The sequence below is a fragment of the Lonchura striata genome, chromosome 7 (genome assembly GCF_050655825.1).
Source record: "Lonchura striata isolate lonStrDom1 chromosome 7, ASM5065582v1, whole genome shotgun sequence".
Lineage (NCBI taxonomy): Eukaryota > Metazoa > Chordata > Aves > Passeriformes > Estrildidae > Lonchura > Lonchura striata.
Genome location: NC_140709.1, coordinates 12,723,027 through 12,746,491, shown reverse-complemented (window position 1 = coordinate 12,746,491; position 23,465 = coordinate 12,723,027). Strand labels below are relative to the sequence as shown.

General features: G+C 44.6%; 1 protein-coding gene across 11 annotated transcripts in view; it reads left to right on the top strand.

Annotated features, from left to right (window-relative positions):
• The window catches only part of MRAS (muscle RAS oncogene homolog), a 38,833-nt gene that overhangs the window by 5,511 nt on the left and 9,857 nt on the right, over positions 1–23,465 (top strand). For 6 of the 11 annotated variants that reach the window (XM_085584992.1, XM_085584984.1, XM_085584991.1 and 3 more), the window contains one exon: positions 15,862–16,072. In XM_085584992.1, the coding sequence (XP_085441118.1) occupies positions 15,880–16,072 (193 nt within the window). In that variant the 5' untranslated portion in view covers positions 15,862–15,879. Of the gene's footprint in view, positions 1–15,858; positions 16,073–23,465 lie in introns of all 11 variants that reach the window. The other 5 variants (XM_085584988.1, XM_085584987.1, XM_085584985.1 and 2 more) reach the window with 1 other exon arrangement.

The window sequence follows — 23,465 nt, the reverse complement described above, 5'->3', positions numbered from 1 at the left end:
CAAGTCCAGCAACATCAGCTTGCAGCCGGTTTACAGTAAACCTACTCCCTGGGCTGTGGGTTAACTTCCTTAAATGTCCCTTGTGGTCAAGTCTGTTACTCTTGTATGTGAAAATAAGTCTTGGTGTGCTTTCTGATTTACTGAAGTGTAAATAAAGCAAGAAGGTCTTTCACGTTCAGGTTCTCTCATCAGCATATATTAGTAACGCTCATCAGCTTTTGACTGGGACTTTGATGGCATAATTACTCTGAAAGGGTAACATATTCAGAACTACCTGTGTGACTTTGGGAGTTAGATTCCTCAGAGTCTTAGTCATTATTTTAAAAAGTAATTAGCTTTTTAAGCTACACACACTCCTGGAAGTTTTAAGCAAAGGCTTCTGTTTATCTTGTCTTTAAAATGCCAGTTTCTAGGATGACAGTGACACTCCACTTATTTCAGATATCAAATAAGAGTGTTGGAGAAAAAAATAGAAAAATACTGTGGTGTATAAATTCTCTTGCATAATCTTACTAGAGAGGTCCACGAGGTAAAAATGTACTTTTCAGTCACCTGACAGCAGGATGGATATGGGCATGCATTTTCAGCTATGTCTTTAGGACAGCTGAGAGGATGACTGATGTCTCAGCTGTTTTTGTAGACAGAGTAAAGCATGTATTTCTCTAGATAGGATTTGGTGCACTTAATTCATAGCTTGTGACTAGAACAGTTCAAGTCACTGGGGCAATCATGGTTATCAGCAGAAACAGATAAACTAAGAAAACAGTCTTGCATACTGTAATGTTTGTGTAGGTAAGATTTTAATTTGCTATCAGTCCTAGGGTTCTTTATGAGCAGTGATGGATTAGTCTTGATACTTGTGAAAGTTTTAAAGCATTCCTGTAACACTTGTAATGCAAAATCTATTTATTTTGCAACATACCTGTGAGATAGGGGGCTGCTATTTATCTCATTTGTACAGCTAGGGAGCTGAAGTATTCAGTAAAGCTAAACACAGCATGAAGGATTGATCACACAAGAAAGTCTGCAGCAGGACAGACAGGAGGGTGCTCAAACACTCTTAATTCCCATGAAAATCAACAAGCTCTGGTCTATGCTTTTCCTATCTGATTCTTCCTCAGTGCTTCTGAAGCAGCTTGTGGCATTTGCTTCGTTGGACAATATGGGTTTGGCTTTTCTAAGAAGAAAGCTCAAGCCCAGTGATGGAGGGAGGGAGGTGATGTGTGTCTGGGAAAGAGTGAGGAACATCCTCCAGCTAGCGATGCCTCCACCACCACTTCTTCAGTGAGTGGCTTCCCCAAGGCTGCACAGGCTGCCTCTCAGCTGCTTAAACTGTTCCTCTCTGGACAATCCCTGCTCTTCCTGTGCCCAGAGCCAGCTCTGCTCCTCTTAATAAAGTTGGTATGAGTGTCTGGGTTGATGATGGAGCTTCCTGCCCAGCTCCATATCTGCCGCCACAGTGCTCAGTCCCTGTGCTGCCTGGGTTCCCTGATGGAGCAGAGCTTCCACTGCTCCATCTCAGCCATGTGAGGGTCACCAGTGTTTGGAGTTTGGTGAAGGAAGTTGCCCAAAGCTGGCAGGAGGAATTTTTTGTTATGGTTGCATGATGAACAGTAACAATGTGAGTTTTATTGCTCAGATTGTATCCACATTTATAGGATGCTATATTTAAAAAGGAGAAAAAATGAGTCATGGGGAGCTATGCTAATGCTAAGTATTTATGTCTACCTCTTGTGAGGCTGAAGGTGGTGGGAGTTGAGCAACATTCTTGTGAAGTGTCTAGAGGATTTACAGATCAAACTAAAGCCTGCTGAAGTCAGCTGTAAGTCATGCAGTGCCTTGCTCGGGGCCCATGTCATGTACTGTGTGTGGGTTACAGTGAAATATTCCTCTTGGGAAGCCCGGGAGCGCTCAGTGCTGCTGCCTTCCCTGGGCTCGGGCCGGAGCTTGACTTGCTCCCAGTGGTTATTACTCTGCCACTGGAAAGTCACTCCTGGCTTGCTGCCAGGGCAGGAATGTTGCTGTGCCTCCCAGGTCATGCCTGCAGCACCATAGGAAGGGGTGCCTATGCCCTGAGTGGGAGCAGGCAGAGCCTGGAGTGTCTCAGCTTCTCCTGCAGTCCCAAGGAGATGAAGTGTCAGGGTCTGCTGTGGTACAAGCTGCTAGAGCTTTCCTTTCAGAGCTGGCTAGGGTCACAGGGGTGCCAGGGTTCGGATGCTTTCACTTATGCCATGGCTTGACACTAATTCAGTTGGCTTCCACTTAATTATGAAGTGCAAATGTTGGAGTTTGTTTTATTTAAAAGTTCTTTAATGAAATTGTAATCTGATTGAGAGCGCCAGTGAATTCAGCTTTCCAAGTGTCTGCTTGCCAGCATGCCTCAGCTCCTGTCACAGCTATAGGAAGGACTGGGATCAGGATTTCAGTGGTGGGTGAGCCAACAATGGAGTATGGAGAGGGACTCTGTGAACAAACCCTGACAGCACCATGTGTCCAAAAAATGCAGAATTGGCAATAGCAAGAGGCTCTGCAGATCCTCTGTATAATCCACTTATTGGAAGGAGGAGGTTTTGAAGTGAGCAAAAAATAATTATTGAAGTGAAATCTTCAGCTTTATTGGGCTTTATTGTTTTGTTTTATTGTAATTTTTTTTGTTTGTTCTTTAAGAATTGGTCATATCGACATGGAAATGAACGTGTTTAATCTTCCTTTGATATAATTTTGTGTGGTACACTATTGCAGCTTGTTCTGTTTTCCAGTGCAAGGCATGCTCTGGTTTATGGAAACAAATACTTGTTCATCTTGCAAATATAAGAGGGATTGAAAGGCTTTTGAATAGGGATCTGCTCTTTGCACTGCTGGAAGCACTAAGCCTCATGGTGAGCCTGATAAGCAATAGTTGGAACAAAGACCCACCCATTTCAGATTAAAGGGATATTAATGGACATCAGTGTAGTGGGAATCGCATCCACCTTTTTCTTGAACTGGCCTTCCCACTTAAAGAACTGCTAAAACACCACTGTAGCATGTCTGCAGGTACCTGGTGACTCCAAGAAAGAATTTAAAGGATTTTTTTTCCTGTAAACTTGTGATACAAGCTCTTTACGCATTGCTTGTTGAAACACTCACTCTGAAGGAGTACCAAATAACAAAAGTAACAGGATGCAGATGGAATTTAATCTCTTAGACACATTCAGAGCTGTTATCGAGTCTGTCATCTGTACTTAGCATACCCAGATAGCTCTTGAATGGTCTGCATAGACATCTGGCAGTTTAGTAGAGATTGTGATCTTCAGAAAACAAGTACCTGATGTCTTATGTAATACTTGCTATGAAAGTATTGGTGTTATTGGTGTCACCAGCCTAAGAGAAGCTTGCTGGGTGGGGAACATATGTCTATAAAGCAGGACTCTGTGGAAGAAGTTATTCAGTACCAAGCACTCAATCCCAGAAAGGGTCATAAGGGCATCCACAGAGCTTGTGCTGCAGGATGATGAACTGGGAGGTGGGAGATCACTGAAGGAATCCCTTTGGCTCAGCAGTGCTTGCTGCTGACTGCAGTTGCAGACTGAGGCTGGTTTGGCTGCTGGTGTTTCATAGGGACAAGAATCCCTAACTAACCTTGGAACAAGAGGAGACATGCCCCAGTGCTCTGGAAAAACCCTCAGCTGTTGTCAATTGTTTTTGTGCAACAGTGCAAGGTCAAACACTGCTGCTGTAGCGCTCAGAATAGTGCATGATCTTGCTGTTAAGGTACCTGCCTGCATCTGACACAGCTGCCCTGGGGGATCAAGGCAGGTATTGCCTGAGCCCACTGTGTGTGCACCTCACCTGAAGAGACCTTGGTGCTAGCTGGGGAAGGATCATAGCTTGAAATTGGAGCATCCAGAGCTTGTGATCAGCTGTAGAGATGAGGTGGACTTGAATAAATACTTGTAGTGCTTCCGTAAAAAAATATTCTGTAGCTCAAGGGCAGAGTGCTTTGAGAGAGACTTCTGTTTCCTCCACATGCTGTGGATGCTTTCAGATCTAATCTGCAAACAGGGAATATTTCAGGCATGAGGAACTGTGAAGACCATTTGCTTTTCATGAGCTTTGGGCAGGTCCAAAGAGATACTGAACGCTCTGTTAAAATGCTCTGCTGGTCATCGCTTCTTCTGTGTGTCCTGCAAAATAGCTCTACAAAGCACAAGGATGCTGACAAGGGGCTGCATCACCCTAGTCCTGTGAGCAGCAAGGGTTTTGCTATGTGAGATTTACTTGTGGAGTATTAAGTCTGTTTTCAAAAGTTTTACTTGGACCAAACTCCTGTGGAGCATGAAAAGGCTTTCATGTTAATTGGCAAAGTTAGCTAAGAGAATATATAATTCCTTATTCTTTTTGCAATGTAGCAAGCCTGTTTAATTAGGCAACTGGGATTTGAATTATTAAATAACAGAACAGTTTCAGCCTACTTTTTTCTGTTGGTAAAGATCTGCAGCTACCCTGTTTTTATTCCGTGGATTTTTAAATTATGAGTTCCAGAAACTCTTTGAACCTCAGGAGGATGACTTGCTGGATCCAGGAGGACAGAGAAATAGGACTCTTATTTTAAGGTCTTCTGAGCACAGCAAGTTACTCTCTGTTGTTTACATACCAGCCTCACAAGAATATGGAAATAAATGCTAGGCTGATGAACCAAAGCAGAAAAATGGTTTTTTCGGGCATATCCTGTGTCGAAGCATCTGTTCGGTTTTGTGCAGCATAAGTCCTTCTACCCCACAAAATACTGGGAGCAGTTCTCTGATTTGGGGTAAAAGAGAATAGAGAAAAGTAACAGGATCTGCAATTCATGTGAGCTTGGGAAGACTGGTGAAGATGAGCTGGCATAGCTGAGAGGTGAGAAGGGAGGTGCTCTGGTGTCTTAGCCGGAGCAGTGAAGAACTGCTTGGGCAGTGATTGGAGATCTGCCACCTTCAAGGCATTGACAAAAGGGCTGAAGAAATGCCTGCTAGTGTCCATGATAGGGGCAAACACGCCAGCAGCCCTGGGCAGGGTGTCCTCGTGGGCAACAGGAGGGGAGGGATTGCTGACAAAGCAACGTGGACCCAAAAAAATCCTTAAATATCTCCCAACCTCAGGCTCACCAAACCCTCCTGACCCCAGGCTAATGTATTCTGGCTTCTGTTTGGGACTGGTGCACTTCAAAAGCCTTGTTGAGTGGAGGGGTGGGTGGAACTGGTGACCCAAAATACCATTTCCCCTTCCTAAAGCTGGGCGTATACCAAACTTGTGTCTCTGTGTGGTAAAAGAATATGAACCAAAAGTGCTGAGAGATGCAGTGGTTAAATTGAAACATGCTGTGGCAGGATGAAAGTAATCTTGTCCCTTACAAGGCCTTAATGCTTTGGGGATTTTTTTTTTTTTTTCAAGTGGCTGCCATCCATGCTCTCTCTATCTGTGATTTTAGTAGAGGTATTTTTATATGCAGACATGTGTCAAGATGCCATCAGGTTAAATCACCCCATGTTATATTATCAATCACTAGGTCAAAATAAAAAAACAATATCTATAGTTGTGTTTTATTTAAAATTTTAAGACTGAATTTTCATTGAAGGTGCTGAAGCATAAGAGGATAATTCCATGTAAAGGTCTGTGTCATTGCAGAGAACCTTGCAGTACAAAGAAGGGTCAAATCCAAATTTTTTGCCGTTTCTGTGAGTCTGGTATGTAAAATATGATGCAAATGAGACATTTGCCTAAATTGTCAAGACTAAGGCTAATCCATAATCTCATTGCTTGGGTTTAAAAATAATGGCACTGTACATGCATAGGAATGGCATATGAGATCTACCCTAAGGCTAGAGCAACATAACGCTGCACCCCATTGGTTTTGAGAAGAGACCCTGGTGTCTTGACTTGGTTGCAGCTTTGCAGCAGGATAGCTGTACTTCAGAGCTGTGTTGTGGATGGAAATTAAAAATGGGTCTTATGGCAGAACCTCAACATTTCTTTGGAATTTCTCAGCCAAGAGAAACTTCTCAGCCAGTCTTTAGGAGATTGAATGTGTTTCCTTGCTCAGATTCTTCTGAGTTTCAAACAGGAGAAGGAGAGCAGAGTAATTGAACCAAAACAGTGATTTGGAAGAGCTAATGAAGGACCAGGAATTCTTTTTTGAAGGTAGCTCTTGATTTACCTCAATATCTAGATACAGAAACGTATCCTTGCATAGCCTTAGCTATGAAGTGATCCTTCCCACTGCTCAGGTAAAGCACAAGTTCTGTACACTTGTAGGAGCTCTGTACCACTCAGGTATAGCTGCAGTGTCCAGTGGCACTGTAGTACCACTCACAGCTAAGGAAAGGTGAGTGTGGTCCAGCCCAGAAAATGACAAGCAGTGTGGGGATACCAGTGTTTAACTGATGCTTTATCCTCTTGTCCCATCCAAGGTCCTTACCTGCCCCATTGCCAAGACTCAGTGGTGTGTGCAGTGCCTGTATTCTCTGTAGTCCAGCACATCTTCTCATTCCCTGGGACAGCATCCCCTCAGGGAATCTGACTGTGCAATTTCTGCAAATCTGTCAGTGTCAGCCTAATAAGACAGAAGGAGGCATCATGTTGGGCGTGGAGCACTCAGTACCTTGAAAGCTGACTTCTGAAATGAGTATAAACAAGTGTGGTGTGTTTCTCCAATGTGAAAACAGTTTATAGGGCAAAAGCAGATGTTATTGTTTGGTGTGTGTGAAAGATGCTTTGTGGTAGAAGCAGGTGTGCCTCTCTTTTCCTTTAACTGGCAAGAGAATATGCTGTTGCTTTCTTCTTTTCCATTTTTTTTTTAACTCCATGCAATGGTGATTGAGTTTTGAGGGATATTATCTTTCCCTGAAGTTGTGGGTGAATTTCTGATGTGATTGCACAGTGTAGTGGTGGTTGGAGCCCTCTGTTGCCTTGTTATCAGAGCTGCTTCACAAGAGTGCAGTACACTTTTGAGGTTATGATTTCCCATCACATGTTAATCCAGTGAAGTGCTGTAGATTCACTTGCTGGCACTGTTTAAATCCATAATGCAGCACCACCTGCCAAACCATGGGGCATAATGGAAGTGTTAATGAATGTACATATATACCCTCCCACATGGCTGCAAGTTGAATGACTTAAGAGTCAAGGCAGAGAATTTAGGCTGAGTGTAGAAGGAACCAGAATTAGGGTATCCTGATGCACATCTCTGCTGAAACTGGGGGGTGAGGGGTGGCCACAGGGGATGTAAAGTTGGGTCAGCTAACTTACAGGGTGCTTTCAAAGATGTGTTGATTTTCAGCTGCTGCTCTATGGATGCATCCAGTCACGACACCTGAGATGTAACTTGGGCATTCAACAACAAAGTGCAGGTACTGAGCAGCACCAGCTGCTGAGGCTCTGGTACCTCTCTTCTGAGGGGTATTCTCATGGGATGCTTCTCTCCAGTGCTGGAAGGGTGAAGGCACTTGATAGGAGAGTGGACTTGAGTCATGCAAGGGTAAACTCTGTTCCTCATGGGTGGTTTGGCCAGTTGCCCACTGGTTTGAGTGTCAAGGTGTGTGTTTGCCACCAGGATGGCTTATCCAAGCTAGCACAGAATGGAAAGAGAATAGCAGGGAAAGAACTAAAGAGGGACAGCCAAGGGATTTGCTAAAGAGAGGGGCTAGGAAGAGGCAGCAAGACTGTCTTGGCACGTGGCTGGGATGCTTGCAGTGTACATGCACCCTGTCCTCAGGCAGGTTCAGTGGAAAGCTGTGGCTTTGCAAAACTCTGCATCATGATGTGTGAGCAGAGGAAGGGCCTGTGCATCCACTCCTCACCCCTGTACCCAGCACCGAGTTCTGCCCACCCTCCTCTTTGAGACAAGCAGTTGGATTTGCCAAGTATGGAGTCACCTCCCCAGCATGCTGTTCTTAAATAAGAGGCTTATGCTCTTGGCAGACACTGTAATGAGCCTGGAAAAAATTACTGTTACAGGTCCTGGCCCAGTGATGGGATCTTGGAGTCTTCCAAGTGACAGAGTAATGACATGGACCTGGGAAATGCCTGGAATAGCCTTCCACACAGTTCTGGGATTTAACGTCATTAGATTCTAATGTGCCTATTTGGGTAAATTTGGGAGGTAGCTGTTCCTTCATCTTCTGAAGTCCATGCTGGTGAAGCTCTACTAAATCTCCAGCATTACAGACCAGCATACTCTCTGTTCTTCTGTACCTGTAAGTGAGTATTAGATGTGTTGTGGGGAACCAGGACAACTGTCCTTGATCCAAGACCCTGGGAAAATTTATAGAGAGCCCTTTAAGCCTGCCCTGTGCCTTGGGGTGTAGAACTATTGCAGAAACATAGCTCACAGATAATTTCTGGGAACCTTGTGATGCAAAGTGAACAGGCAATGTGTCTTTTTTTTCTGTAGGAGATGTACAATACTCTTTTTGCCTAGGAAGGATATAGACGTGAGTCAAGTTTTGGAAAAAGATTTGCAGGTAGAGGACAGATTTTGTAAATAGCCTGGAGATCCCTACTCTCCTCACTTTCCTTCATCTGTCCCTTGGAGTTAGGGTTCACCCATCTCCTAGTGGAAATGCTGTTACCAGAGAACTTCACAGCCTTCAGCTCTTTGCAGCTGTCTAAGAGATGCAAAGTGTGTTTGCCAGGAGGGAAGGGAGTCTTTAAAAATCCATTTACATCCTGAAAGGCATCCGGTAGCAACACTGGAGATGTAAAAAGCATTAAATACTGAATTGAGCCTGACTGGAAAACAAACGTGGTGCCAATTGCATTGATTGATTTGCAAGAGGGTGACTGGAATGAGGTGGCCCTGTACCCTTTCTATCCATTAATCATCTCCAAAGCATCCATAGGTGCCATGAAGTCTGTGCCTTGACACAGCCGTGTGTGGACAGCATGGTGCTCATAAGGCTGCAGGGCAATGACTCTTCAAGGAGCTGGGCAGAGGGGTGGATGCACCCCTTGTTTTGGCAGGGGCTTTGAGACTGATGTGGGGAGGGCAGGGTGGAGCAGTGATGAGGTCCATGCTGGGCAGTCCTTGGTGCTGCTTAGGATCCCCTCACAGCTCCATGATGCAGCACAGGAATTTGTTGCCTGGACCACTTCCACCTGCTCAAGTTGATGCTCATTGAGGCCAGGAGGGCTGTGCCATGCACATCTGGCTGTGCCATGCACATCTGGCTGCAAAGCCAGCATCAGGGCCTCATGCAAGCAGCAGAACATCTGGGCTGCAAACAGGACATTGCTGAAGCATTGAGTTGTTGCTTCAGAAACCTCACTGAGGAGTATTAAGAGCAGCAAAACCACCCAGGGCAGTGAATTTGGGGTCTTTTCTATTGGTGTGTCAGCAGGCTGGGATGTTTAGGAGGGAAGCTGCCCATTTCCAGGGATTGTGCAAGCAGGAAGGGCAGCTATTGGAATTCGAAGCCGCTTCCTCCACTAAATTTGTTCTTACTGTGTTATCTCTGCCTGGGCAGGGCAGGGGAACATCTTGGCAATCTGCTTTTTTGCTACAGTATGTTTAGGTCAGCTTCATTGGTTCCATGATAACATAGGAGAGGCCTTCCTGGTGTAACTAGCAAAGAATTTGCAATAGTAATACAGGAATCTATCATCCCCTGATGTCTCCTAACAATTTTGGAAACAAATGAGTAAGGAAAGGAATGGTGGATTTAAACGCACAAGAAGTAATGGAAGTAAGAGTAGCTGAGCCAGGCCCCAGATACTGAGTAGGATGCTCTCATTTCATACCTTGGTAAAAGGCTTGGATCAGCCTCCAGTGGACACCCCTAAACTGGCAACAATTCAGTTTCATTTGAGGCCTTAAAGATAAAGGAATGGATCTTGTGTAGCTGCTTTCTGGTGCATAACTGGATTCTTCTACAGAACTGGAAGTGGTAGAGCTGTAACTACAAATGGCCCAAATCTGACTGAAGTATTGTTTTTAATAATAATGAAAAAAAAAAATCTGGCATCTGCGCCTGACTGTTGGTTTGTCAAAGTGACAGAACTCTTCTTACATATTTTGAAAAGGGCACTACATCACCGAGGGAAACAGGCTGAAGATTAATGGAGTTTTTGTGGGAGGTGGAGGAGGAGTTGGGAGAGGGAAGCAGAGTTGGTTTTGGATGACATTTGTCAGTGTGATTGACTCATGCTGTGCTGCACTTACATACAGATTGGGACACCGACAAGCACGTGCTTCCCAGTAAAAACAAGTGAGTCCCTGAACCCAGCCTGGCCACGGGAAAGCTGCTGCTCAGTTCTACAGCAAGGGCTGCCCCTTACATCACTTAGGGATTCACAGAGGGGGAAGGTGGGGGGCCGCCTACTACCTAAGCCATTTCCAGTGACGTGGCTTTTTATTATTATTATTTGTTCAGGCTATAATTCTGTATTTCCTGAAATAACTAGGAAGTATTCATCAGGCAGCTCCTGCCTTTAGCTACCTTTTGTGTGAATCTCAAGTGCTTCATTACTCCCCCGGTGCGTTTTCTTTCTCTTACAGTAAATCTGAGCAGCATCTGTGTGGTGGGGGAGGTGATGCAATTTTGGGTTGAAAGGGAGAAAAGGTCTGGCTGGCACAGGAAGCCAGTGAGCAGTTCACAGAACACAACACTTGGGGTACAGCATCTTTCTGCACAGGAGGAGAATTGATGAGGCCACTTCCAGGACCCCACAGTTACATCTCCTCACATTCAAAGCCCAGCCAATTGCAGCTCTCTATTGCTTGGTAGAGGATTTTATTTTTAAACGACAGTTGGTTTAAGGCTTTCTTTTTTGTCTCCCTTTTAGTAGCAATCTGATAGTGCTTTGATCACCACTCCAAAAGGAAATGCCTGTAATTTCCTGTGCAGGTCTTACCAGGTGCTGGGCTACATCAGATCCGGAAGCTGTTGGGAGCACCTGTTAGAATATGCCTTCTTAGAAATCCTCAGAGACTTGAAATTTCACTTGTGTTTTGAAAAACCTTAATGCCAGAGCTACAAAGGGCATCAGACTCTGGCTTCCCACATGACAGATCTGTTCCATGCTGACTTCCCACTGAAGACTGGAACACAGTCCAGCTTTTGTTCACTGTGTCCTTTTAGAGACATTGGCTGGGAAGGAAATCTGACAGACTGGAGAAAACTTGGCTAAGAGTTAATCATCTTTATTTAGTAATAATTGGCATGTTTTTTCATACACCTACAAGTCCTTTGGCACTTGATGGCTTGGGACATGGTCATGCCTACTTGAGGGAGAAATTCCTGAAGTTCATTCAGTCCCGGTCAGCATGACTCAAGGGAAGCAGCAGCCTCCTAAAAGGGCATGTCCTGTCTTTCAAGGATTCTTAGTTGTTCCCAGCCCAAGGGATTGCCTACAACACATCAAGCTGAACTATTTTGGTACCTGGCTAACGTCTCTGGGTGTGTCGTGGTGGCTGTGTGGCTGCAGCCAGCAGTCTGCAAGAGGAACAGAGAGGGAAGTGTTCAGATTTTGCAGAGTTTCAGCCCTGCAGGCACTGCATGGAGCCGCTAATGCTTATAAAGTGGCTGGGTAAAAGGGTGTAATCAAGTGAGCTGTGGGCAGAGGAAGAGTTCTTAATTGCAGCTGTAGGAGTAGTTGGCAGCCTCGGTGGCTGATAGTCTTCCTCAGGTGAGATTGGCATCCTCAGGTATGCAGAGCTCTGTCAGGCCATAGACCAAAATGAGCTGAGGATAGGAAAATTGCCTTAGCCATGAGTTGATGGAATCATCAGCATTGCTTGTACATTAGGATGTGCTAATTATGGCCTATTGCTGAGGTGGGCATCGGCTCCCTAAAGCTGTCTGCTTTGGAGAGCTGCAGCAGAGGAGGAGAGAGCTTGGTAGTTCTCACACAGGCCCTGCTGTAGCTTTTCCTGGAGGTTTCATAACAGAATTAAGCAATTTGTGTTGCGCGTTGCCATGGAGACTGTAAATCACTGTCATGCTGGTCTTCCCAGCCGGTGTTTTTAATTGCACAAACCTCCCCTACCAATCCAGGGCTTGGTTCTCAGCTTGCTGACCTTCTGTAAAGGCCTCGCCCTGGGAGCTCAGCCTCCAGGACAGCAGAGCAGAAACCAGGGAGAGGGGTGCCAGCACATCAAGTATCAGCTATCTGGGGTCCATTCTAATTTTTATTATTATGTGGCCACAACTCTGCTCAGAAGCTGTGCTTGCATTTACCCACTTGCATTCAGGGCAAGTTTTGTAATGAGGGTGGGGATTAGACACACTACCTAGATTTTGTGGGCCAGTCATACAAACTAAGATGAATTTGGTGTTTTTATGTTACTTGGCTGCTCCAACGGGATAGCTCAGCCCTCCTACTCCACTTCCATGTCTAGACAGGTAAATGGGATTTTATGCAGTTTATTCTGCCTCCTAAAAGAAAACAATTTTTTGCTGAGGAGGATATAAGGAGATGATACCCTTGGACCAATGTTTCTTTTTGTTTCACATCCACCTACCTCAGAAGTAGCCACATTTCTGACTGTCTCAGCATTATTGGCTTGTGCTGTCAGGCCACCAGTCTTGCCAGTGTGTATGAAGATGGTTGTATAAGTCAGCCTCCTTCCAGTGACTAAAGCAGAGCCCTGGACGGCATTTGTCAGCATAGGGTATAGATCCTTTTCTTGGCTCCTTCAAAATAAACTACTATATAAATTGTAAGATCATTATCATCAGACCTTATTAGTGTATTACCACATGCTGTTTTGTATTCAGACAATAGATAAAAACATTTGTGCTTCACTTTTCTCAGTCAGATCTACAGCAAACACGCTTATTCTTGCTCCCACCTGAGGAGGACTGTGTCAGTACTCTTGCCAAAAACACATGAAAATTAGCCCAAGTCTTTTGCACTTGCCTGTAGCTCTGCACACCTTTAGGAGTGCATTTCCAGGAAATGATATATGTTGTTTTAAAGGTTTGAATCATGATCTGGTTAAGTTCATAATCTTGTCAAGGCATGAGTTGTCTTCGTGCTTTGGTTATCAGGGCAGATGGAGGGGTAGAGGGACTGAAGTGCTTGACTTTTGGCTGGTTCATTATGTATGTGCATGGCTGGAGCATGGAACCTGCCATCTCAGTAGAAAGAGGAGTGTTTCCTTGAGCAGCAGAAACAATCCTGCAGAAACATCTAAACTTGCTGCCTTTTGACACTCTGAAATTTTCATCTGTTGTGCTAGCATCACCTAAAATACAGGGAACTGTGCTCAACAAGCCAGCCTACAGTTTTTGGTTTTGTTTGGGTTTTTTTGGTTTTTTTTTTGTTTTGTTTTGGTTTGGTTTTTTTTGTTTTAATTTTTTTTTCAGTCCAGTTCTTGCTGTTTTCCCCAGGCTACGTAACTCTCAGTCTGGTGGTTCAGGCACACAGCATGACCAAACTTCTGGAAACAACGGGAAGCAAATGCCCCGATTCAGCTGATAAGCATGCTGGGCAGAGACACAGTTTGTACAATGGGCTAAACATTATCCTAGCACTTTGGGGAGCATTTCATGCAAGATAAGCTTCAGGCTTCTTAGGAGCGGGTTAAAGGGCTGGCACAAAATGTCAGTAAAAATGTAATGCTTGTTGCCAAGCAGCAGCTTGTGGTTTTGTGAGGAGGTCAAAAATTGTGCACAAACGGAGTATGTTTTTCACATCCACAGACTGTCCCCCGCCATGTCAGTAACAATCAGTCTTTCATTCTGCCTGGCTGGAGCTGCTCTGCTGTGTAAAGAAAGATGGGGTGAAATCTTGGCCATGGGCAGAAGTAAAAATTGTCATTAAATGTGTTGGAAGGAGTCAGTCGAAAAGCCTGTGAGGATCATATGACTCAAAAAGGATTACACCAAAATAAAACTTGGTTTTTTAAGCAAAAATTAGATATTTAGTTGAAATTCATAGGTTTTTCTGCAGACCAGCCTGATATGTATTGATGTGTGGTCTCATAAATATGACAAAGTGACTTACTCAAAAATAGGGCAAGAAACTTTTCCTTGAAGTTTTTGTGAGGAAATGCAGTAAGAGTAAAACCATTTGAAACCTCAGCTGGTTTGAGGTGTTGCTTGCTGTGGATATTCTTGAGAATAGCAAGAATTTCCTCCAAAAGTGGTTTAGAAACAAGCAGACTTGATCACGCTTCTTGCTCAGAAAATGTTGGCTGGTCTCAAGTTGGACAAGAGGCCTTTACTGTTCTTAGACTCAGCAATCTCATCCTCTGTCTCCTTATGGGTTTTTCTTTTTGGAGGTGGTATGGGGTCTCCAGTGTACTGAAAGAACATGAGACCCCCAAGTTTGCCAGGTCAAAAGTGCTTTTATGATTCAATATGTTGGATTCAACTGAAGTAATGATTATGGACAAAGGGACTAGAGAAATCAGAAACTAACCTGGATTATGGGATTATGTTCTTGTGTATTGACAAGAACACAGCTTCTGTGGCACAGAGCACATTAGACTTGTTTGGTAGTTTCTGAGAATGAAAAAGTTAAAATTGTCTTTTTAATGAAAAAGAAATCCCTAGGGTTATTGGGAAAGCCTCCAAAAGCTTGTGTGGGTTGGTGGGGATACAGGTTAGCTACTTACAGGTTGGGAGCCAACAGTTTATGGAGGTTCCCTCAGAGCAGTCCTGGTCCCACCTCAGTGCTGACCCCAGCCAGCACCTGCAAGCCCAAAGGGCACCAGCAAAACCAGAATTTCTGGGAGCAGATGCCTGCAGAGATTGTCACCACAGCTGCTGCTGCACTGAACAGTATTTTGAAGAAAACCAATACCAAGAAAATCAACTGCCTTGTCTTTGGCCTTATCATTACGATGGATTTTTTAATCTTCTCTTTAAGTGTGTGAAAGACCTCCCAGAAAATGCAACGGTCATTCAGATCTGGGAGATGGCCACCTGGTTCCTCTGTGATCTGAGTCACTGTTACTGCTGCCCAAGGGTGGGTGGAGGACACTTTCATGCACAGAACCTCCTGTCTGCCTTCTCCTTCAATGAGCAGCCTCTGCTGCTGAGTGTTGAAATGGGCCAGTCAGTCAGCTACAGCTGCCTCTTCTCTCTTCTCCACTAACCTGTGCTGTTGCCCAGGTTCAGCCAGGGAAATTTTTCATCTTGCTTTTAGGAAGCAGCTCTGAGGTGAGGGGAGCAGTGTGCCCATGCTGCCAGGAAGCTGCTCTCTAGGCTGTGTCACAGCCACAGGCACCAGTCTTCCTGCCACAGCAGGGTTGAGGGTTTAAAAAAAAAAACACCTGTTGTTCCTGGCTTGCTGCCTTCTTGTTTTTATTTCTCAAAATTGAAAGAGAGAGAGAAGAAAGTAGCTAAGTGCATTTTTGTCTACTGGCAGAGCTATGCTTGGACCTTTATCTCCAGTTTTATCTATCACCAGCAGTTCTGCCTGCAGATCTGGCCCTAGGATGTAACATACCATTTAGTGTTCTCTGTACCTTGGGTTAAGCAGTGAGGAATAGCACAACTCTGACTTATCAATGGGATATGGGCACTGGCAACAGGGAACTGCTGGGAGCTTGATAGGTGCACTGAGGCAGGGTGATTTTTGTCATTGCTGTGTGGACCTAGCCCCTGTAGGAAAGGTATTCAATGGGATAGGTGTTGTGTGTGCATTTGGTGACAATTAGCAATGTTTGCAGACAAACAGGGCACAGCGGTGGAGATGTCTGCACTTGGGAGTGCTGGGTCTGAGTTGGAGCAGAGCTGTTGGGAAGGGCTGGTGCTGCTGCTCCTTTCCAAAAGGATTTTGGATGTCAGAGCTGCCTTCATTCTCACTTCTTGGCAGCAGGTAAAAGCTGCCTTGTGCATTTTTCCCTCTTATTGTTGCTGCTGAGTGATTGGAGATGATCTCTCTCTCCAGTAGGTTTGGCACACTGGAAGCATGGCTACAAGTGCCGTTCCCAGCGAAAACCTCCCCACGTACAAGCTGGTGGTTGTTGGAGATGGTGGTGTGGGGAAGAGTGCTCTCACTATTCAGTTTTTCCAGAAGATTTTTGTGCCAGACTATGACCCAACTATTGAAGACTCCTACCTGAAGCACACAGAAATCGACGGGCAGTGGGCAATTCTTGATGGTAAGCAAGCTAGTCTCACCATCCCTTTTCCCTTCCAGCTGAGCACAGTTGCAAATAGACCTCAATGTCTCCCACAGCATGTTATGTCTCTGTCCTCCTGCTCTGGATCTGGAGCTGCAGTGCATGGTCTGCAGCTGATCTCCAGCAAAGCTTCTGCTTCCAGTTGCATTGGTTCCAGTTCTGCACAGAAATGTTTCTTGCAGGCCTGTGAAAACCTACAGATCCTCATTGACATTTGGAGTAGACTTCTGCAGCCGGTGAATTACAGCACTGCCAGGTGGCTATTGCTAATGATACTTCACTGAGGTTGAGCTCATCCCCAGGGAAATAACAGTGAGTGGGTAACTGAGTGAGGGTTGTAACCAGAAAGAATATTTAATCAAAACTGTTGTCCACTGACAGTGAAGAATCATTACAGCTCTTAAATCCAGTCATTCAGTGTGATGTTTTCACATTCAATTACCTGTTTCATTTAAATACTGCTAGGAGATTGGAGCCTGGAGATCAGAGAGCTGCTGTAACCAAGAGTTTTCAGTCTTTTGAAGAAAAACTGCCTTTTTTTGTTTTTTCTTTTTAACAAAACAACAACAGTGAAACACACAGACAAAAAAAACCTCCAAAAAGCCACAAACCAACCACGGTGATTAGCAGGTGAGGAGAAAGCCCTGTATTGCCTAAAGCTGCAGCTTGTTCATTTGTGCTGCATGAGGCAGGCTAGCCACAGCTACAAAGGGAATCTTGCTCTTAAAGGTTTTAAGTTTTGTTTTGCTTTATAGGATTATTAGGTAATACATAAAAGCAAACAAGTATTTTGTGCCTTAGTTACCCAAGTTCATGTATGTATGTGGTCACTAACATAACTGAACTAAATTTAGCCTCATTCGTGCCAAATTCTACCTCCACCCTCTTGCCACAAAGGTGCTCAAGATCTTTGATGTCTCTGCATAAGTGTCACTGGTGTGTGGGCACTGAAAGCTGGGGGTTTGTCAAGCGTAGTGGAATATGGATGCTGGTGGGGTTTGCTATGAAAACTGTTAGCTTGTTCTGGAAACTTGAGATCTTAGTTACAGTCTTATGGATTTATCAGATATAATTTAGTGAGTTCAAATGGCCACAAAGTCCTTAAAATAACAGCTTTCTTTCAATATTAAACAAAACCAGCAAACAACAAAACAAGTTAGTCTTGCCAACATTTGTTCATTTGAATATGTTAATAGTTGATATGAGGCAGTATTTGTGAAATTGGTGTTGAAATGTCTCTTCTTGTCATCTGCATTAGAGATATCTGCTCCCAATTAACCATCTCAAAATGTATACATTCAGCTTTATTTTTAAAATTCCAGTCCTGTATAAAAGAAAAATCCAGTCCTGCTGTAAATTAAATTCATTATTTTGAGTCTAAAATTCAGCCCTCTAAAATGAGTGACCTTTATCTTCACTGGTATGTCTCATATTCTGATATATATACCAGCTGCTGTACATGTTGATGTTGGCTGAAACAGCCTTGGCTTTGCAAATTATTAAAAAGTAGAAAAGGCATCTTTTACTGAATATTTGGAATTTTTGTTTAGAGAAAAAAAAAAAAGAAAAAAAAAAAAAAAACAAGAAAAACCCAACCAAACCTGATCTGAGTGGGAGTGGTGAAAGAAATTGTTTTCCAACAAGCAGAAAATTAACCCTTTGTTTTAATGAGAAAACCTTTCCTTTGCTCATATGGAGCTGTACTTGGCTGTACTTGGGCTGAACTGAATTCAGCTGTGGCCTTGAATGGCACGTTGGGAATCCCTGACTTCCAGGGCTTGTGTGCCCACAGATGCTTCACAGCCAGAGGAGTGAAACTGCAGCTGCTTCTCTTTCCTACCACTTGATATTTTGAACAATCACAATTTTGGAAGAAAGGCAATATTCTTGCCTGAAAAAGGATGTGGCCCTTCTCCATCTGCCCAGAAGAAACAGGGCACCACGAATGACTAACACTTGTGTCATTTGCCTCCTCTCTCTGTCACAGGCTTTGGATCTAGGCCATTCTCAGAGGTCACCATATCCTGGGACAGCTGCTCTTGCTGTGGCTACGTGAATCACTTCTGGTATAAAATTAGGGACAAGCAAGATAGTAAGGGTAAAGATGCATCATGATAATTCCTAGACTTTCCAGTTGTTCTTTATGACCAAAGCCTTTACAAGCTGGAGTTTCATGCAGTGCTTAGTGGGCAGAAGCAGCTGCCCATCCCCCCAAATAGGAACTAGTTTTGGAACACAAACAACCAAATAAGGCTATAGCATGAGGGGCTCTATAAGTTTTGAAATTTTCAGAAACAGTTATTATTTTTAAAAAACCAAATACATAGGCATCCAACAACTTTTTAAAAGAAGGGAAACAGCTCATCCTTTTCCAGGCTGTTGCCTGAGCAGTTCTGTACAAAGCATCTCAAGCATTTTGTAACTGCACCAGCATTATGTTGTAAAAAACCCTTCTGCTATCCAGCTTGCATAAAGCATTTGGCTTCCCTCCATGAAGACCTTCACCCACATTTATTCAACAGCACTAACAGCATGATGAAATGTTTGACTTGCATTTTTTTCTTTTGCTGAAATCTCTCAATGAAAGTAGACTGAAATGGAATAGGGTTTTATTTTAGATCTTGAAACAAAAGTTACATTCAAAATCTTCTTTTACCTGTTTGTTCTTTGGCTACAGCATGTCTCTATTTTTCTCACCAAGAGTTATCTGTGTTTGCCGCCTCCTAAAAGATTGTGGGACCTATGTTCCACACTACACAAAATCACTTGGTTGTTGACCTTATGCCAGCTTTAGAAGACCATCAATGCAGTGTTTGGAAGACAAGTGTTGAAGAGTGGAAGAGGGCACTTAACCTAAATCAAAGATGTGCAGGCAGTTAGTGGCTAGCCCATTTTTTGGCTGCTGCCACTCTAATGAGGCTTTAGGATCAGCCTCCAATTTTCTCTGTATATGTTATCTTGGTTTATTCCCTGCTGGTAGTGCTGAAATCAGCACAGTGCTGTGCTCGGTGAAATGCACGTAGGTGCTATACAGACATGAGGTCAGAATTAAGTGGGGGCCAGGGTTAATCTGCTTTGATTAGCTCTTGCTCCAGTTGCATTGCTGTGATTAAATTTGCACACTCCTTTCTGTGTGCAGGCTAATTTAGCAAGTAGCAGAGGATTTCTTTTGGTGTGGCTGCAAAATGCCAGTCTGGAATTATTAATCTGGGCATGAAGCCAAAAGTGGAATACCTTAATATGGCAAAAAGTTCCCTATGGTTCAGAATTCCTTATGGTTCATACATCATACAGAGATAAAAAGGTGGCAAGCAAAGGGAGATGAAGAGATGACCACAAGCACATGGCTTGGTCTTGTTGGGGAATTGGGCTGAACTCTGAGCTGTCAGTAGGGCTGTGCCAATTGGTATGAGCCAAACAAGGAATTGTGTTGGATGAAAGGAAGCTGTGGTTTCCATTCTCTTCCCTTTCCTTTCCCTGGTATGATTTTGATGAAACTCTCACAGCCTAGAAGTTGTTTCTCTGCTTCTGAGCTTCAGTTTCTCTTCCAGTTCTCTTCCCAAGACCTCCTCCCAATCCTGGGGGGCCTTGTGTTGGGCTGGACCTGCACAGCCTGGTGTTCACCCCTGTGCAGTCACACCAAGCTCTCTTCCTTCCCCCACACTCTATCTGCCCTTCCACCTGTTTTTCCCTTGCATCCCTTTTTGTTGAGGGTTTTTGCTGCTAGTCATCCCTAGGCACACTGTCTGCTTTTCTTCTGGGGAAACTTGAGATTAACTCAGTCATGAGGTCAGAAGGAGAGCAAAGATCACTTCAGATTTGCAGGCAGAAGGGTTGGTTTGTGGCTTGCTTTCTTCTCGTTTTTGTTAATTTAGAGTAACATCACTGAGAGCATTAAAATTCAAGTTAAATTTGTACTTTCATTATTTGTGTGTACAGTATTTCTGCTCCCTTAATTGCTGAGATTTTGCAACAGTGAAAGAGGGGGTTTTGTCTTGGGTTGTCTTGGGTTGAATTTTTTTCCTGCCAGGAAAATTTTGATGTTGCAACATGGAAAACGCAAGGCCTTGAATACTTGCCCTTTGTTAGAGAAAGGGCTCCTTTAAGGGCTTGCATCTTTATTCTGTTTATTGATGTAGAAGCCTGTCGTCTTTTTGCCTAAAGAAAGGGCAGGAATTCAAGTACTTGGGTTTTCCATGTTATAACATCTGTGTATTTAGCTAGGGCACAGAAGAAGAGCTCATAAAAGCCCCAGTGTTTTCCTATCATGTGTTTTTTTCTGAGGAAAGCTGTCATGCCAGGGGTAGCATGGCTGTGTCTGAGAAGGAGCAGAAGCGTCAGTGACCGAGTAAAGCATCTGCCTTGCTTTGCACATGGCAAGGGCACCTCATACCTCTTCCAGGTGATTTGGGGTGCGGGGATACAGAGTAGGAGCTGTGACCCCAGTACCCCATCTGTGGGATGCCCAGAATACCAATTCCTCAGCTGTAGCCAGTGGCTGATAGGAGCACCTCTCCCACGGTGCTGCTGATGGGAGAAGACAAAGACTGTGCACGTGTCTTTCCTCAGCCTGAAGCTCACTAGTTTGACTTGGCAATTCAAGCTAAATTTTCCCATGAGCTTAGGTACCAAGCTGCAGGGCAGTGAAACCCAAAGGCTGAAGGACAGAAAATGGGTTGATGTGCCTGTCAGCTCATCTATATCCCCTCTAGATGCCATGGGCAATGGAGAAACTCTCTTGAGGTGATCTATACACCCAGCTGCCTGGCAATGTAAAGGCTAAGATGTAGGAGGAAATTTTGCCTAGATATGAAAAAAGAACTCATCTGCACAACCAGATGGGCTCATCAAAGGTTGGGAATGCTGTATTTGAACTGAATCCAGCCTAGGCTCCAGAAAAAGCAATGTCATTGCTGACTTAGAGTTCACAGTGTGTCTCTGTCCTGGGTTTAGATTCACCAAGTGCCTTTGTCTCTGGATGGGCACTTGGAGCGCAATCAGTTGCAGAGGCATTGCCACATGGTACACCTTGAAGCACCAAGGGCTTCTATTTTGGACCATAAATTCCTGTGTATTCCTGGACTCCTGTGCCTGCTCAGAAGTGCTCTATAGGCAGCTCCACTTTTGCATAACCCATCAGGATTCAAAGGAAAATGGTGTGGAGAGTTCTAAAGGGGCAGGATTCAATTAGCAAGGAGTTCATCACAGCAGCTGGGGGTCACATCCACTAGAAAGTCAAAAAGGCCATTTCTTCATTCAGCAACCTCTTACCTGCAAAGCAGGAGACCTCCCTGCTGGGCTCTCACAGCCTAATTGCTCTTAGTTTAGTCTCCAGCTGGTCTCATGACAGCTCTAAATGGCTTTGCCCTCTTTGGATGTCTGTTCCTGCATCATACATCATCCTTGGCTTCTCTCTCCTTCAGCATACCCAAAAGCTTTCATAAAGCTCCTTGCTTCTTTGGTCAAATTTGTGAGAACTTCACCAAGTTTTCTGTTGGAAGTCCCTGACAATGCATTGTGCAGCCAATGAGTTTGATTTCAGTTTTTGGAAGAATGAGGTAGGAGAAACCCACTGTGCTTTGGTCCTTGTTTCCATGCTGGCATTTATCTGCTGCCAGTGGTTTAAAGTGTACCAGCTCACAGTTCTCTACTCATTGTTCTTTCTGTCTTCCTGTCTGTAGAAACAGCAACTTTAAAAGAAGGTGAATGCTGGCTAACGTGCTAAATCTTCTCATCCCTTTGGGAAGCCAATCACCTTCTGAGTTACCCCCTCCCAAGGTTTCTCCTTGCTACTTTCCTCTTTCTATGGGTAGGAGTTTTCTTGAAGCTTTTATGCCATAAGATACCACAAGCAAAGCCACTTACATCTGACCCTTTTTCAATGCTGATGCTTTTCAGGATGGGGTCCTTTCCTGCCTACCAAGGATCCAGATCCCTCTCCTGTGTTGTTTACAATTCACAAAGCACAGAAATGTTAGGCTGCAGGGGTTTGCCTTGATGAAGAGCACATTTAAAGTTAAGATAAGGACTTTCTCTGGTCATCTATACAATGCTTAATTTTGTATGAATAACTTTAACCTCCACTTGCTGTGTGTCTTTTACTTACACTTTCAAATTGCCATTTTGAATGCTGCCTGGACTTGCTCACCTTTCTATCAATGCTGCAAGTGAATTCCCTTTAACTAGGAGCTGCTGACACCGCAGCTCTGCCTGTGTTTAGTGTGATGGCCAAGATCCAGGCAAGGTAGGAGAGCCCCATGCAGTGGGGTAACCCCATAGCCCCCACCAGGGCTTGCCCCCTCTCCCAGCAGATGCAGATTTTTGGAGGGGCAGCAGCTGGGGAGGGGTTGATGGGTGCAAAGGCAGAGCTGGATGCTTCTTATATGTTTCATGAGAAGTTTGCAAATGTGCCAGAGCAAGGGGAAGTCCCTAAGCAAATTACCATGCAGGATACAGCACATCCATCTCCACCTTCCTGCCCACAGCTTGTGCTGGGGCACCTCAGGGGGAGGGAGGGCAGGAGGGCTCGGCTCTCAGTGGGGAGCTCTCCCACTCCACCACAAGCTGGGTTTGTGTGCTGGCTGTCAGCTCTCAGCCCTGCCCTGACACCGTGTCTCGCTGCTGCAGGAGTCAGATGAGGGCAGCCCAGCCTCTCCATACAGGTTGGGCAGGTAGGAGAGATTAATTTCCTCTTCTGTCCCAGCTCCAGAGTCCTGGCCTTATTCCATGGTAGCAATTCTGCCCAGGGCATAGAAATTTACCAGCACATGCAGTCTCTTTGGATTTTCTATTTCCTTTTTTTTTTTTTTTTTTTTTCCTTTTTCTTTGTACAGTCCTTAACAATAGCTGAAACGTCTTTGAGCTGAGACCCTTGTTTCCTAGATTTAGAGGGAAGGAGCAGGATAAAAGGCTATGAAGAGATTTAGGTGACTTTCCAACAATCTTGGCAAACAAGCCTAAATCTCAGCATCTTTGCAAGAGCCTGGAAGCTCTTTTTACCTTAAGAGCTCATGAAAACAGACATTCAACACCAGTTAAGGAAGGAGAACAAATGAGGCTGAAGGCTTTAAAGGGCCTACCAGCACCAAGGAAGGTCTCCAGGTCTTCCAGTGTAGCTGTCTCTCCTCCAGACATGCAGCGGAGGTGTGTGGCTGGCTCATGAAGTGTGCTGTGATGTGCAGCGTGTCCACCTGTGCTGATGCAGCAAAGTGGTCTTTATCATGGCCCCATCTGGAAACTGGGGCAGCCTGAGCACTTCCCCTACAGGGAAACCTTGCAGGGTCTGTGGGTCGGCTCAGACTAGACAAACCTGTATCAAGCCCTGCTGCTCTGTCAGCAGTATGCTCCTGCCACTGTCTCCATCCATGGCTGT